Consider the following 16,785-nt stretch of genomic DNA (forward strand, 5'->3'; position numbering starts at 1 on the left):
ACATATCAAATTTGGTTCACAATTAGAGCAGAAATGAGGCTACGAATTATGGAGTGCTTTAACCAGATTTACTTACAAAAAAATTTCCTGTAGTTTTATAGATACCAATGTTCTCCCATCCCATTAGAGGATATTTAAGAACTTTTTAATATTTCTTGTCTCGGGAAATACATGTTTGTCCAGCTGTGTGCAAAGGTGTTTACTTAAGATACATGAGGAGCCAAAGACAAAGCTTAATCTAAAGTACTTTTAGTATTTTTTTGAAGTTGAGCAAACAACCCTACTCAGCAGGCTTGTTGTAGTTTTCACCTTTTTAATAATTTTACCTTCTCCTTGTGCTGTTGAAAAAATTTTAACTGGAGAAGTAACACATGAATAAAACTTCAAGCAAAAACACTCATAGGATTTGCTTTAAAAATGATGCGACTTCTGTAGCATGCAGTGGAGTAGTACTGACACTGTATCATGACGCAGCTGGACCTGTTCTTGTATTTACATGCATACTTTGCAGGTAATCTTGTGCTTCAGGTCTGTTTTTCTGTGTGGGTTGTGTCCCTGTTTCAGACAGAAACATGGGAAGAGGATGTGCAAGTACGCATAACTAATGTGAAATGAAGCTGTTATATAGGATTGACCTCCTTTAGTTTGAAGCCAGCCTTGTTCTGTTCTAAATGGTAATTTCTTCCTTCTTTAGGTGGAAGGAACCGGAACCTTTTCCATTAACTTCGTAGAAGCTTCCATGGACAGATAGAGGGTGCTGAGTGGATATTTTAAGGAGGGGGGGAGGGGGAGGGAGAGAAAAAGCCGCATCTGAACAAAAAGGGGTCATCTATACATTGAGATATTACCTCATTATGTCTCTTGTTGGCTATAAAAAGAGGCATGGTTGCATAATATAGTTGCAGACCCTTTTACTATAGATATCTGCAGTTAAGTGAGACACGTGCCGCCTCTGTGACCAAAGTAACCCTTCACAAGGAAGTCTGCAATGCATACAAGCCCTGCAGATTTAAGACTCTAATGTGCATCAGGAAAAAGATCTGTTGAACTGGCACACAGGCTAATGACTGCAGAAACGTCAGAGCTGAGAGAGAGGAGACAATGTGGAGTGAGGTGAACTGCAGTAAGCAGGGTGTGCTCTGTTAACCTTTTGCTGGTGCTGATGACCAGAAGCTTAAATTTGCTGTATAAGATGAAGAGTTGGGAAAAGATCCTTTTCTCATTGAATTTCAGGAATTCAGTGTCTAAGGAAGAGATCCAGCAAGGGGAGTGATATGAACAAAGCAACTCAATAAGTACAGCAGCTGTCTGTTCAGCTTCTTACCTGAACTGATGAATGAAGTGTGAAGGTTTTGGAGAAGCCTGAGAGCAGGAGGATGTACTACTGGTCAGGCAGTATACAAGGTAGATTTAAACAATAGAATTTGCTGTTGGGATAAAAGGAGGTGAGGATGTAGGAGAGAAGGAAGTGGAGAGATTTTAACTATGCCTGAAGAATTCAGGTCGGGGGGGGGGAAAAGTCAAAAATAGCATGTGATGGGAAAAGAGAAGTGGTGGGAAAAAACTAAGAGAGGGAAGTAGGTTACATGTGACAGTTTCACAGGGACTTCTGTAAGAGCTTCTTTTATTTCATTTTCTGTTTTCCAGCAGTACACCTGTTGGCCTGGTCGTTGACAAGCCTCAGAAAACGTTGCTAGGTGCATATCTGAAGGGGAACGTGCATAAATTATGGTCTAATTAATGTCTGTGAAAAGGGGTGTGCTCTCTTGGCTAGTGCAGGGAACTGGATCTCTTCAGCTCTTGCACTGCCTCACCAAGCCTCAAGGGCTGGCAGGAGGAATGCTAACTCCTGTTTTACCCAAGGCGGGTAGGGAGGCTCTACTAACACCTGAAGTACATTTTGGAACAAGTGAGCTATCTCATATATCTCACTTCTAGACAAAATTGTGATGCAATACAGTTTTGCTTACCATATATCTTTTTTTCTCTTCCAGTTACTATTTCTTCAACTGCAGAAAAAGGTAATATTTTTTTTATTTTTTTGAAGATGTGATAGTTTTGTTGCATGCAAGTCTTAAGGGACATAGAATTTATGTGTACTCCTTTATGTGTAATCTCTGTGTAGGGAGTAGATTAGTGCTAAGAAACAAGGTAAATATTGTGAGGTTGAGTCTGTTTAGCTTCTAGTACCACAAGCTTGGGATGATGACAAGACCTGTGAGTAACGCAGTATAACTTAGGTTTGCAAATATTTTTAAATGGGTACCTTCTGAGAACAGAAAAAGGAGAAGAGAGAAGGATCTGCAGCAGATCCATAAGTCCACTTTCTGCTTATTCCTGAACATGTCTTGTGACCTGAAAAACTTCTGGAAGAGGAAGAATTGTTGTGCTACTTCTTGCTATTTTCCAAACAGCATACTAAATTCCTCGGAACTCCGTTCTTCAGGACTGGTTAGAACTGTGCAAAACACAACCATTTCAAAGGTGACTGTACATTGTAATTTAGAATTTTCAGGTCAAGTGGTTTAGGCCTTGTTTTGACAAACTTTACTTCATCGTAGAATCATAGAATGGTTTGGGTTGGAAGGGACCTTAAAGATCATCTAGTTCCAACCCCCCTGCCACAGGCAGGGACACCTTCCACTAGACCAGGTTGCTCAAAGCCCCATCCAACCTGGCCTTGAACACTGCCAGGGAGGGGGCATCCACAACTTCTCTGGGCAACCTATGCCAGTGTCTCACCACCCTCACAGTAAAGAATTTCTTCCTAATTTCTTCGCAACCCTGGACTTCAGGAGGGCCAACTTTGGCCTTTTCAGGCAATTGCTAGGGGATATCCCATGGGACAGGGTACTAGAAGGTAAGGGGGCCCAAGATAGTTGGTTAGCATTCAAGGACTGCTTCTTCCGAGCTCAAGACCAGAGCATCCCAACAAGTAGGAAGTCAAGGAAGGGTACCAGGAGACCTGCATGGTTAAACAGGGAACTGCTGGGCAAACTCAAGTGGAAGAGGAGGGTGTACAGATCATGGAAGGAGGGGCTGGCCACTTGGGAGGAATATAAGTCTGTTGTCAGAGGATGTAGGGAGGCAACTAGGAAAGCTAAGGCCTCCTTGGAATTAAACCTTGCAAGAGAGGTCAAGGACAACAGAAAGGGCTTCTTCAAATACATTGCAGGTAAAGCCAACACTAGAGGCAATGTAGGCCCACTGATGAATGAGGTGGGGGCCCTGGAGACAGAGGATAAAAAGAAGGCGGAGTTACTGAATGCCTTCTTTGCCTCTGTCTATACTGTTGGAGGCTGTCCTGAGGAGCCCCAGACCCCTGAGGCCCCAGAAGAAGTCAGGACAGAGGAGGAATCTGTCTTGGTAGATGAGGGCTGGGTCAGGGACCAATTAGGCAATCTGGACGTCCATAAATCCATGGGCCCTGATGGGATGCACCCGCGGGTGCTGAGGGAGCTGGTGGAAGTCATTGCTAGGCCACTCTCCATCATCTTTACTAAGTCGTGGGGAACGGGAGAGGTGCCTGAGGACTGGAGGAAAGCGAATGTCACTCCAGTCTTCAAAAAGGGCAAGAAGGAGGACCCAGGTAACTATAGACCGGTCAGCCTCACCTCCATCCCAGGAAAGGTGATGGAACAACTTGTCCTTGGTGCTGTCTCTAGGCACATCAAGGATAGGGGGATCATTAGGGGCACTCAGCATGGCTTCACCAAGGGGAAGTCATGCTTAACCAACTTGATAGCCTTTTATGAGGATGTAACCCGGTGGATAGATGATGGTAAAGCTGTGGATGTGGTCTATCTCGATTTCAGTAAAGCGTTTGACACGGTCTCCCACAGCATCCTCGCAGCTAAACTGAGGAAGTGTGGTCTGATCGGGTAGTGAGGTGGATTGTGAACTGGCTGAAGGAAAGAAGCCAGAGAGTGGTGGTCAATAGGACAGAGTCCAGTTGGAGGCCTGTGTCTAGCGGAGTCCCTCAAGGGTCGGTACTGGGACCAGTACTATTCAATATATTCATTAATGACTTGGATGAGGGAATAGAGTGCACTGTCAGCAAGTTCGCTGATGACACAAAATTGGGAGGAGTGGCTGACACACCGGAAGGCTGCGCAGCCATTCAGAAAGACCTGGACAGGCTGGAGAGTTGGGCGGGGAGAAATTTAATGAAGTATAACAAGGGCAAGTGTAGAGTCCTGCATCTGGGCAAGGACAACCCCATGTACCAGTACAAGTTGGGGGCAGACCTGTTGGAGAGCAGCATAGGGGAAAGGGACCTGGGGGTCCTCGTGGACAGCAGGATGACCATGAGCCAGCAGTGTGCCCTTGTGGCCAAGAAGGCCAATGGCATCCTGGGGTGTATTAGAAGGGGTGTGGTCAGCAGGTCAAGAGAGGTTCTCCTCCCCCTCTACTCTGCCCTGGTGAGGCCGCATCTGTAATATTGTGTCCAGTTCTGGGCCCCTCAGTTCAAGAAGGACAGGGAACTGCTAGAGAGAGTCCAGCGCAGAGCCACGAAGATGATTAAGGGAGTGGAACATCTCCCTTATGAGGAGAGGCTGAGGGAGCTGGGTCTCTTTAGCTTGGAGAAGAGGAGACTGAGGGGTGACCTCATTAATGTTTATAAATATGGAAAGGGCAAGTGTCATGAGGATAGAGCCAGGCTCTTCTCAGTGACATCCCTTGACAGGACAAGGGGCAATGGGTGCAAGCTGGAACACAGGAGGTTCCACATAAATATGAGGAAAAACTTCTTTACGGTGAGGGTGACCAAACACTGGAACAGGCTGCCCAGAGAGGTTGTGGAGTCTCCTTCTCTGGAGACATTCAACACCCGCCTGGACGCGTTCCTGTGTGATATGGTCTAGGCAATCCTGCCCCGGCAGGGGGATTGGACTAGATGATCTTTCGAGGTCCCTTCCAATCCCTAACATTCTGTGATTCTGTGAATATCTCATCTAAAACTACTCTCTTTCAATTTAAAACCATTCCCCTTCGTCCTGTCACTACATGCCGTTGTAAAAAGTCCCTCTCCCGCTTTCCTGTAGACGCCCTTCAGGTACTGGAAGGCTGCTATGAGGTCTCCCCGGAGCCTTCTCTTCTCCAGGCTGAAGAGCCCCAGCTCTCTCAGCCTTTCTTCATAGGAGAGTGCTCCAGCCCTCTGATCATCTTGGTGGCTTTTCTCTGGACTCACTCCAACAAGGACTCCATGTCCTTCTTATATTGGGGGCCCCAGAGCTGAATGCAGTACTCCATGTGGGATCTCATGAGAGAGGGATAGAGGGGCAGAATTACCTCCCTCGACCTGCTGGCCACGCTGCTTTTGATGCAGCCCAGGATATGGTTGGCCTTCTGGGCTGCAAGCGCACGTTTGCTGGCTCATGTTGAGCTTCTCGTCAACCATCACCCTCAAGTCCTTCTCCTCAGGGCTGCTCTCAATCCATTCTCCGCCCAGCCTGTATTTGTGCTTGGGATCGCCCACACCCCTGTTACTTAAGTCTTTGTATTGGCTTTGGCAAGTATATGGCACAGTGGGTAGTACTTACAGAGATGCAAAATGACAAAAAAAAAATTACAACTTTTGTTTTGTTTTTTGTTCGGTTTAGAAATACGAATGATTGATGGGATATTTGTTTGGGAGTTCATTCCATCTTATGGGGGGACATGAGTGGTAGATTAAGCATAGATTTGCATTTTGACTATCCACTGACGGCTGTCTTCAGAGTGTGAGACCCCTGGTAAAAGGCTCTCATCTCGGAAATATTTTTGCAGAAGAGCATAGAATTTTGAGCTAATCTAGCAGTTTTCTTCCTGGTGGGGAAAATCCAGGAGAACACTGTGAAAGGAAGGAACTTTTATGGAATCTGTCCTCTTTCATCTTCTAATGAAGAAGTGAAAGAGTGGGAAAACCTCCAAAATAAACTGTAAGCCATTCAAGATGGGAGCTGTGTCTTAATCCTGGATTTTCACATCACATTGCACAGCTGGGCTTCACCTAGACTTCACAAAATTCTGCAGATTGCTGCTGTGCTTTACTGTTGACCTGTATATGAATAAGTATTACTTCCTAGTTTCTTCCAGAAAGGCAAGATTCATGTCTCGGTTAAGGAAACCTGGCAGAAGTTAAGGAAGCCTTTCATTTGAAATGAAAGCTATCATAAGTTTTATAAAGTTCTTATAAGCTAACTCACAATAGCCAAGAAATAACATCAGAAGAGTCAAAAGACCAAAGTACCAGTGACATTGCTGCATAAATCAATAATGTGCATCTTAGCAAATACATTTTGCTCCATATTTCAATGTACTGTGTTCAAATCCTTTTACTCCAGTACTTAATTACAACTTTTGATTAAATTAGTGGCGATTTCTTCACCCCATTAAGGCTAATTTTTTCTTTGCTCATATTCTTTTCTAGCTTTGTATCCATTAGGACAGGGGAATAAAGTCAACTCTGAATCTCTCTTAAAAATATAATGTACTTCTGTTATATATTATGACTTCCCTGTAATCTGACTCTGTATTGGGAGTAGTGTTAAGAATGATTCAGAAAAGGATGTTAAGGGCAAATCTTAGAGGGCTTGGCATATTTTAGGAAGATGCTAAGAGCATTTCTTAAGACATTGTCCTCTGAGGGCATAAATTATGGTCTAGTAAGCATCAGTGCCTTTAAAGACTTCACTGGGTCACAGCATGGCACCAAGAATCCTGGATTCCCTTAGCTTAGCCAGGACTTCCTCATGACTCTGAGTCTGGCTAAACTGGCAGATATTGAGGTTTGAGGGTTTTGACATATTTTCCATCTAGCTTGTAATTACAAGAAAATGAGCTGAATAGGAATGAAGCTGGTTTATATTTGTACTAGAAACTGACGCAAGATGCTTCAGGGAGTAGTCTGCAGAGGAGATACTGCTACCCGAAACAGTGGGTAGATGGACTGCCAAAGTAAAGCCATCAAAAATGGCCTTCCCTCCCTCTCATTTCTTGGGGAGCACCGACAGGACAGAAGCCTGTAATCGCAGCAGGAATGGCAGCACAGGAGTGGGAAAAGAGGTATGAATTTATTCAGTGCAGGGCCAGTATGGACGGCCAATTGCAGGCTCTAGACTGGGTGGTGCCCGTCACTGGAACAGCTGTGAAAGCCTTGCTCTTCCTTGAGTTGCCCCAGTTTGGCTGCCAAGGACAGGCCCTTGGCTTTTAATGATGGTGACAGATTGCAAAACCTTGGTTATTGCAAGAGTGCAAGACCACTTTAACAGCTGCCTCTTTCTAGTAAATACTGGTAGCACTGGCACAGATCTGTACCCTTGCTGCAGCCAGCCTTGGTGCCTCTTACTCTGTGTCTTGTTGGGGCATTTACATCCTCTGACAAGACTCTGAGGTTCAGCTCTTTGAAGTATTGTGTGTGCACTGAAAATAATTCTTCCAAAGAATTTGAATTCTGGACGTGATTTTTATGGACAGAATGGAACTGTTTACTGTGTAAGTTAGTTTTGCTGTGCTGTGCTCTCCCCTGTATCTCATTTCCTCTTTCCTTCTGTTCAAATCCTCTCACCCTCTTCTCCCCCAGAGCTCTGATCTGTGCAGCTGATGCCACTCCAATTTTGTGTCTTTCTCCTCTTTTCCAAACTGTTTTCTTGTGCTTTAATTGCTTAACCACATTATGTTTGAATGTGTATAGTATGTTTTTAATCAGATAATTTCTAATTGTGCAGTGCCTAGTACAGTGATACATGAGTTCTTTCCTATCAGGATGACAATTTTAGGATGACTTCAGAAAAAGGTTTTGCTTCTTGCATTTTCAGTCAGCTCCACAGCTGAAAATTTGCCAAATCTGTCTATAAGGTTGGAGGAGTCAGAGGCAAAGGTAGAAAGAATAATTCTCTGAAGAAAGCTAAAATACAGTTTGTTTGGTTTTTTTACTGCAACAAGCAATGAAAATCCTGAAAGATTATAAATTAAGACCACATCTTCTGGGACTGTCCACAAGCATTTTCTGAGCTGTTGAAAGTTCCCGAAGTTTCGAGCCTGTTCTGCCATACATGAAGTATGTCATATGGCTTCTTAAAGGACTCTCTTTCTGTGCATGGAAAAGTAGGTCAAGTTTCCTTCTTCCTGCAACTGAAGATAATGTGAGTGAAGATAATGTAAATATTTAGTATGATTTATTTTCTAAGGCTTCCTATTCTGGCACAACTGATCTGTTTCCTCTTGACAAGTGGTAAAAGAAGCTGTTAGAGGAAACAAGATTGGAAGAAGCTTACTGGGTCATAAGGTCTGGGTCTCTGGTCTTTAAGGCAACCATATCACACAGACCCATTCATAAATTGATTGAGCTCCCTACTAAAGCCACCTACATTTTGTTCCCACTGTGACTATAATAGCAGGACTCTTCCAGATTATATTCCTGTGATGATTTGAAAGAAGATACTCAAAAAATTTTTAATACACAGCTAGCTATCATCTTGGAGTGCAGTCCTCTGCAAACCCCTGGTTTGGAGTTTTTGCTGTCATTGATGACCAGTGCCTTCTACAATGGCACAATACTGTGCTGTTTCTATTAGAAGTAGAAATTAAATTGAATTCTGCAGGTCCATTATCAAATACTTTACTCTAATCTGGAATGGAATTGTAGCATCTTCTTTATCCAGAAAGGTTAGTCATTTTACATGCCACAGGTGAAGCAGTGTTCAGTTCTGGGTTGTTTTTTTTGTTTGGTTTGGTTTGCTTTTTTCCCTTCAAAGTCTGTTTTGGAATTGTACAAAAAAGCATATTATTTCCTTGAGGAATAGCAACCATCACATTTGGTGATTTTTAAATTTATTTATTTATTCTTAAGTGAGTCGTCCTAGAGTGCTATGCCTACCCAGGGAAGAGGGTTTAATATAACTTAATTTTATGAGGTGATTCATAGTGTAGTAGTTTAGCCCTCATCAAAGATCAGAGATTTTATTTCTTGTTCTTTTCAGCTATATTCACCGAACTCTCATTTGTGTTTTATTGCAGTTGTCTACCTTGTGGTTTTTCATCTGTCATTTGTCATGTTTGTATGGTCCTATTGGAAGACAATTTTCACATCTCCTGCATCCCCCTCTAATGAGGTAAATATAACATAAGAAAACTGTCAATGCCTTTTTTATAAATAGCTGAACTGTCTTCAGTGATGAAACTTGTTCACAATACTGCGTGATTCACCTTGCCCTTCTCATTATCTAAAATAGAACAGCATGACAGTGTATCATGAATGAAAATTATCAAATTACTCTTAAAATACTGGATACTTTGTGGAATGACATTTCCTCATACGAAATGTGCTTTCAGTTCATCACAAGTTTGACAGTCATGTACAGTGCTTTGCTATGAATTAGCTTGCATGAAACCTGGAATTTTTAAAATTGGTAAATCAAATACAGTGACAATATTTTTACATTTCCATTTTAGGCAGTTTTGACCTTTGGGTAAGAAAAATTAGTAATGCAATGTGTACTCATAACCTGGAGGAATGAACCACTTAGTAGTAAGTCAAGGGTTAAGGTTTAGTGACAATTAAGAAGTAAATACATAAAGGAGCTTTACATAATGGCAAAAGAATGCATGATGACTGTAAGAAGTTTTGTTTTGAAAAAGAGCAGTATTAATTGCAATAAGCCTGAGATGGATTACCTTGTTTTCTATTTTCTCTAAGATGTGTGTATGTAAGGATTAAATACCGGCACCAAATTTAAAATACTTCCCTTCCTTGGTTTTATAAAGCTTTTAAGTTCGCTAAACTGTTTGAGGTTTTGGCTGCTCTATGGGGATTGAATTTTTACTCTATTTTTGGCAAGACCAGCTTTCAGTGCTAATGTCAACCTTAAACGTTTTTGAAAAGAGTTAAAACCATGCTTGTAAGGAAAAGCAAACACTGCTATGCAGTGCTTAATTATGGCTTAGAGATCTGTATCTTAGAAAGCTACAGAATATGAAGTGAAAAAAGCTAAAGACTATTCTGCTGTTTAGCTAAGCAAAAGAGTAGTACAGAATTGTTAAACCTAAAAATTCAAAGGGACGTGTCTTCAGGGTGGTCGGTTTCGTCTTTATGTGGGATAGTTCTGCAGGAAAATGATAAAGTTAAGCAGGTTAGCGAATTGAAATGTGGTTGGAACCTTGTTATTCCAGGTTTTGTAAAGCTATATGAACTAGAGCTTTTCATAAAGCTAATGCTAGTAACTTTTACTGTCTGCTTGAATTCTTCAATAATAGAACACTTCTTCTGACAGTACTTATCCTGTAGTTACAGTAATGTTGTAGCAAGCTTTTTATATTCAGTGAGTGAAAGGGATGGTTTGGGCATATGGCATGTAATGAGTATTTCCTACATCAAGTGTGGGGGTAGATCAGATTTAATACAATTTTCTTCTACAGCTAGCTTTAAAAAGAAAAAAAACCCACAACAACAAACAAAAAAAAAAAACCACAAACCAAAAAACCCACAAAACCCAACTAAACAAAAAAACCCACCACCACTTTTTCTGTCTCTGGGCAAGTCCCTTCTGTTCATGTACCAGTGAGTAATTTATGCTGGTTTTACTTAAAAACAAAACCTGACTTCAGAATCTCCCCATTGTATGACAGTGTAAACGTATATATTTTTAGTCATTCAAATTAGCTATTCTTGCAAAACAAACAGCATCCTGTGATCCTACTATTGAACTAAAAAAAGATTCTGCAGCTGCTGTTGTCTTAGTGTAATCCCTGTACATTTGTCATAAGAAAGAACAATCAACATTACACAAGATCCAGAAAGAGGAAGGAAACAAAGGGACTCTTTCTGTTTTCAATAAGAACTGCTGGAACCTCATTGTAAATTCTGTTAGCTATGTGGTAACTGGCAACTTTTGATGTCTTTGAACATATCCTGCCATTGTTCAAGAGACTGTGGTCTCATGGCCCTTATTAGTTTCTGAAATTAGAACAGAAATATAGCTCTTCGGAAAACCAAAATCCTATCCAGGATTTTTGAAGTAATATTATGATGATACTTGGACAAATTAAGAGAGTTTTAAACCTTGTGATTTCATTCCAGACATTAATGGTTTGCCATAGAAATGTCATCTAGAAGTAGTATTTCATGTTTAATGTCACATCTGCTCGATTGCAGGTCATGGAGGCAGGTATTTGGTCACTCACAAAGGGCAGTAGGGAGGAAGGCATATTGCACTGCTGTTTGCTGGCATGATGCTTCATATCTGTCTTAAACTTTTGAAGTGAGCATCTCCAGTTTTCATATTTGAGAAAATATCTAGCTTAGAGACAGATATTAAAAAATGAGGTCAAACTCTTGGTGATGACTGAAATGTTAAACTTTAATTTCACTCTTTGCATAGATTGATCTTAGTTTCTGATTATTTAAAAGGAGATCATGCTTCATGTTTCACCCTTGAATGGTGAGTAGACTCAATAACTGGGATGATACTATATGTAGCAGGAGACTTAACTAGATTCTGTGAGATATGAGGCAACTTATTTGCATTCTGGTTTAGGAAATAACGCAGAGAAATTGCAGCAAGGACTTACTGCTTCCTCCTTTCTGTAAGTGGAGTCTTCATTGTTGCTTGCCAACCGACTGTAATCCAAAAGAGGAAAAAGTACAGGATGAGAGCAAAATCCATGTGAACTAATTATATACATGTTCTTGGTAGGAAAATATGGTCATATTAAACCACACTACGCCAATTTTTGTTCCAGTTGCACACACAGCATTTTCCACTCACTACCATGAATACTTTGTCTGTGTGTGCTCATAAAAAGGGCTCTTGTAGTCCAGGCGGGAAGCTCAGAGTTTAAAAGTGCTTCGGAACAGAAAAATACCAAAGGAAATAGTGAGCCCCCACCTCTGCAGGGGCTTGTCAGCACACTCGGTTTTGTGGGACTTGATGGTAAAGCTCATAATTTCAGTGGATACCAAAGTAAGTGTTTCGCAAGTGAGTAAAAGCTCTCCAGGTTCTTCTGGTAAAGCTTTACATTTCAGTGAGGCTTCAACAGGAATGCTCCTCATGCTTTACTGTGAACTGTAACTCTCTCTCAAAGTGTACAGGCTTTGCTGAAGTTGCTTTCAATACAACTGATTTTGAGACTAGCGCTGACTACTCCCAAGTAAAACTTCCAGTCTTTCAAGTTCTGTGCTGAAGCCATGAAGCTCCCTGCTCCCTTTTTTCCTCCTCCTCTGGCTTGTACCCCTCTATAAGTCAGAGAGAGGAAGTGGGATAAGAGAACTTTAGTGCCCTGTAGCAGCAAAGGACTGTTGCACCTTCCTCTTGTTTACAGATAACTTAAATTTACACTCACCAGGAATTAAAGGAAAGGTTGCGCCTTCTTAAAACTCCCCAGAGTCTCTGCCTGCCTTTGTGTTGAAGGGAAACTGCTATAGATAATGGATTAGAGAGAAATATTTTTTTTCTTTAAAATATGCCCAGGACTGTCATGGAGTTTTAAGGTTCTGTAATTCCTGTAGCATTCTTTTTTTCTTTATGTGGGTTTTTTTGGGTCAGTGGGCGAGGGTTGTCCAAAGACATAGGATTAAGATACATAGGGTCTTTTCCTTGGAGCTTGACTAGAACACAAAGTAATAATTAATCTCTGCCCTTCATTCTATTTTTTCCCTCCCTCCTAGTTCTGCTTGTCAAAAGCTGATAAAGAACAGTATGAAAAAGAAGAGAGACCAGAATCCCAGCAGGAGATTTTGAGAAGAGCTGCTAAAGACTTGCCTATCTATACAACAACAGCATCGAGAGGTGACATATAAAGATAATTCTGTGCTCCTGAAGCTGTTAGTTTAATTCAGTGAAAGTCATTTGATGTCATTGAATGAGCAATCTATTAACTACATATTGCAAAAGCCGTGACCTTGTTTTGTTATTTGTTTGGGCTGTTTTTCCACCAGGAGAAACTAGAGTCCTTTGTCTGGGGATCTCAACATGTAGCCAGTATTTGGAATTTAAAATTTAAAAAAAAAAAATCCTCTTCTAGCAAGCAGACAGATGACAACATTTATCTCCAATTGTGGCTATAAAAAATAAACAGAGCAAAGAAATATAGCTTAATACAGCTAGAAATAGAGAAAATTAAACTTTTTACTCCATTTTATAATCATTTATATCCCACTTTAAACTTCTTTTTCTGAACTGTATCATTTCAGCAGGAGGAGAAACATCATACTTAAGGCTAGAATTTAAGAACGAATAAATTCGTTCCAATGTGGGATTCAGTACAAAGCTAGTTACGGGCTATTTCTGTATTTGCCTTTAATACATATAGGCATTTTTATTCTAACTTATATATGAATGTTCTGTGAAACTGCTGTCTTATGCATATGTATATTCTTTATATATATATATATATATATCTGTTTCTCTTTCGTGAAACTAGCAACCCTGTAGAGTTTTCCAAAAACATAAACTACTCAGAATAACTGTTACCAAAGTTTACTGTGACTTTCTAAATAAAGTCTAAGGACACCTGGCTCTTTTGAATACAAGCCTCCCTTTCAGGGAATCCCAGTCTTAAGTTCCTGGAGTGGTCTGGGAAGCTCTTGCCAGCTCTTAGCAGTTCTGCTTAGTTGTAGGTGTTGGCTTTCCTCCTCCTTTCAAACTGCCTGTGCTGGTGTCTTATTTCCATTGAGAAGAGCCTGACGGCTTGTTTAAAAATATCCAGGAAAGATGAGGAAGAGCTAATTTACTGAACAGTCTGCTAGATCGCTGTTTGCTGAGGAGGATAGAGAAAGCTAATGCAGAAAGCTGGCTTGCTGAAAGAATGTAGTTTCACTATGGGATGCCTGAGTACCCTGTCCAGAAGTGAAAGAAAGCAAACGATAGGCGATCAGTGCCAGAGGATGAAGGATGGGAAGACTGGGGAGCCAAAAAGTAAATGGAAATGGACTCAGTACTGTAGTAATAGATGAAAGTGTTTTAAATACTTTCATATGTTACATTTCTTAGAGAACTCAAAAGTGCGTATCATATGAGTAGGCACGTGAAGGTCTGTGAGAACAGGTGTGGCAGGGGAGGGCAGGAGGCTCTTTAGGATTCAGTTCATGTTAAGGGGGAAAACCTTTGTAGAATTAAATGAGTTCTAATGACTTTACCCTTGCCACTTGAATGCAGCAATCAGATACTGTGATCGATGCCAGCTAATCAAACCTGACCGCTGCCACCACTGTTCTGCATGTGACATGTAAGTTACTGAATCTGAAATGATGGATTTTCTCCCTTCTGCTGTCATCACTTTAGTGTGTTCATGTCTTCAGTGTGTCAGCCCTTGCATAACAGCAGGTTTTACTATTTGTTCCTGTCTTAGACCCTCAGTACCTGGATTTCATGAAAGAGCAAAGTTCCTCCTGTTGGTGCAATATTATTATTGCAGCCCCATTGTCCAAAGTGGCAGAACTTTTTAGGAAACCTGCTTGTAGCTTTGTAAAACTGTGTTTATATTTAAAAAAAAAAAAAAAAAAAAATATTTTAAAATCAGCAATTGGAAGTAAGGAAAGGTGGGTCTGAGATACCAGCACCAGCAAATGCTTATTATAGAACTCTTTTATTGTATCTTGTTTCTGCAGCCTTGAAAGAGATGTGTGCTACTAATAACGCTAAAAATCTTTATCTTAAAGATTGACAGTGCGATTACATGCCTTAACCATTTCAAAGATGTCACTGCTATTCCCTAGCCTCATTCTGAATCATCAGAGAAGTCTGTAAGGGCACTGAAGACTGAGGCTACGAGTGAGACTTCAGTAGGCTGAGCTTGAGGAAGTGTAGTTAACTGAAGAAGCTAATACGCATCTTTTGCCTAAAATAAAATTTATTAGCAAATACAGTGAATTGTCTGTGTGTCTGAAATGTCTAGTATCTGTCCTTATTCTAAAACAGGATGAAAATGGCATGTGGACTATTCAAATTACTGCTGCACTGCTCTTTTCCTCAATTAGCTTTAAAAAACAAACAAGCAAGTAGCAAACAAAAAAAGGTAGCAAAAATAGCCCTAAGGTAGACTTAATTGAAGTGAGTGCTAGGCTAACATACCTTATCCACACAACTCTGAAGGGTCCTTTGGATTTGTTTTCTCTCAGTGTGCACATAAAACTAGTGTGGCTTAATGAACTATTACATGCTGTTGCTCAGTAATGCTCCCCATGTTAATTTAAGACACTCTCTTCATAACTCTTCTGAATCTCACTTGGTCCTTTTGGGTGGAAGGATGGCTGCTATAATACGGAGAATTGGCGTGATTGAGAAGGACTTGAAAAAGATACAGTGGGGCAAAATACTTAAACAAACAAACAAAAAAAACCAAACCACAAACCTGAACCCGTAGAAGCTAAAAGTGTGTGTCTTAGAAACATAATGTATTTTTTGCTTTAACTTACTGGAAATTATCTCTTTCAGATGCGTACTAAAAATGGACCACCACTGTCCATGGTAAGTTTATAAAAACAAAAAAAAAAAATCAGTATAATAATGATGAATTAGATCCTACATGATGAATTAGATGCTGCTTCAAAAATACAAATTTGAAGTAAAACTTGATTTTCACAGAACTTCTTGAGGCTTTAATATGTGAAAATAAATCTTGTTCCTAGTGTATGTTGCAATATAGAGTTGCAGGCCCAGTAGCTCAAATCATGCAGCTTCTCCTTATACAGAGAAACCCTGGTGTTAACAAGACCTATGAGAAATGGCATTTCTTTCTTTTGCTTAGTTTGGTATTGTTACCAGGAGAGGAGACACCTGCTACACTGTGAAAATCAGTTCTTGATTCTAGATGATACGTAAGACCCACTCAGACAGTTACTCTTCAGCAGTTTGTATTCACTGGTAGTCAGTAAAAATATTATCTGCTGTGACTATAAAAGTAGTGCAATCAGTAGTTGACTTGAAGGTGGTTTTTGTAACCAAAGCAACATCCACTGAAACTGATGGAGGGTCTGGTATTGTCTTCCATGATGACTGCAGCTAGTTCATAGTGTGTGAGACGCTTCCTTTACGGACTGTATGTATCATACACTTTGCCAGCTCATGTCCTGTCCTGTAGAACTTTGTGGGGGGCAAAATTTGTGAGGGGCCCAGATCATTTGGCCTGAGGAAAGAGACTTCGTTCAAAATGATGGCTTAACATGCTCCTGAAACACTAGTGCCGGACTGTTTTGGACATACCACTGACATCAACCACGTTATGCTCTGCAAAAGCTGAATGTATTAGTTTTTATTTTATTTTTTGTATACCGTAGTAACCTCTTTCTCTCTCCCCTCCTTCTAGGGTGAATAATTGTGTGGGATTTTCTAACTACAAATTCTTCCTCCTGTTTTTAATGTATTCCTTACTGTACTGTCTGTTTGTTGCTGCTACAGTCTTGCAGTACTTCATAAAGTTTTGGACAGTAAGTTCTAAGGCTTTTTTGTTGTTGTTTTTCATTTGTTTAATCTTGCATGTGTTATTGGAGGCTGCATCAGCATATTACCACTCACCATTTACTCTGTTCCATAGTTCGTTACCATTAACAGCATCAATTGAAGTGACTGAAGCAGGAAAACCTTCTGAATATTAATGAATTAAATGTATTACACTGCCCAGGATGACTAATTGTGGGAAGAGGTTCTGATGAGGGCGCTGTGCAATTTCTCTGCTCCATCAAAATTGAGTGGCACAGCTCAGGTTTTTTTGAGACTATTGGATATAGATATGTAGATATAGAAAGAACTGGCTATATCAAACGATGACATATATATATGTATATACACACATGTATATATAAAAATA

The 16,785-nt window shown here is 40.6% G+C and overlaps 1 protein-coding gene across 1 annotated transcript in view; it reads left to right on the plus strand.

Moving 5' to 3' along the window:
* The window catches only part of ZDHHC20 (zinc finger DHHC-type palmitoyltransferase 20), a 54,942-nt gene that overhangs the window by 16,779 nt on the left and 21,378 nt on the right, over window positions 1-16,785 (plus strand). Inside the window, exons 2-7 of the mRNA XM_068424958.1 lie at window positions 1,995-2,021; window positions 9,001-9,095; window positions 12,647-12,767; window positions 14,136-14,205; window positions 15,414-15,446; window positions 16,285-16,405. Coding sequence (XP_068281059.1) covers window positions 1,995-2,021; window positions 9,001-9,095; window positions 12,647-12,767; window positions 14,136-14,205; window positions 15,414-15,446; window positions 16,285-16,405 — 467 coding nt within the window. The remainder of the gene's footprint in view (window positions 1-1,994; window positions 2,022-9,000; window positions 9,096-12,646; window positions 12,768-14,135; window positions 14,206-15,413; window positions 15,447-16,284; window positions 16,406-16,785) is intronic.

Source organism: Nyctibius grandis, chromosome 2, assembly GCF_013368605.1.
Source record: "Nyctibius grandis isolate bNycGra1 chromosome 2, bNycGra1.pri, whole genome shotgun sequence".
NCBI lineage: Eukaryota > Metazoa > Chordata > Aves > Nyctibiiformes > Nyctibiidae > Nyctibius > Nyctibius grandis.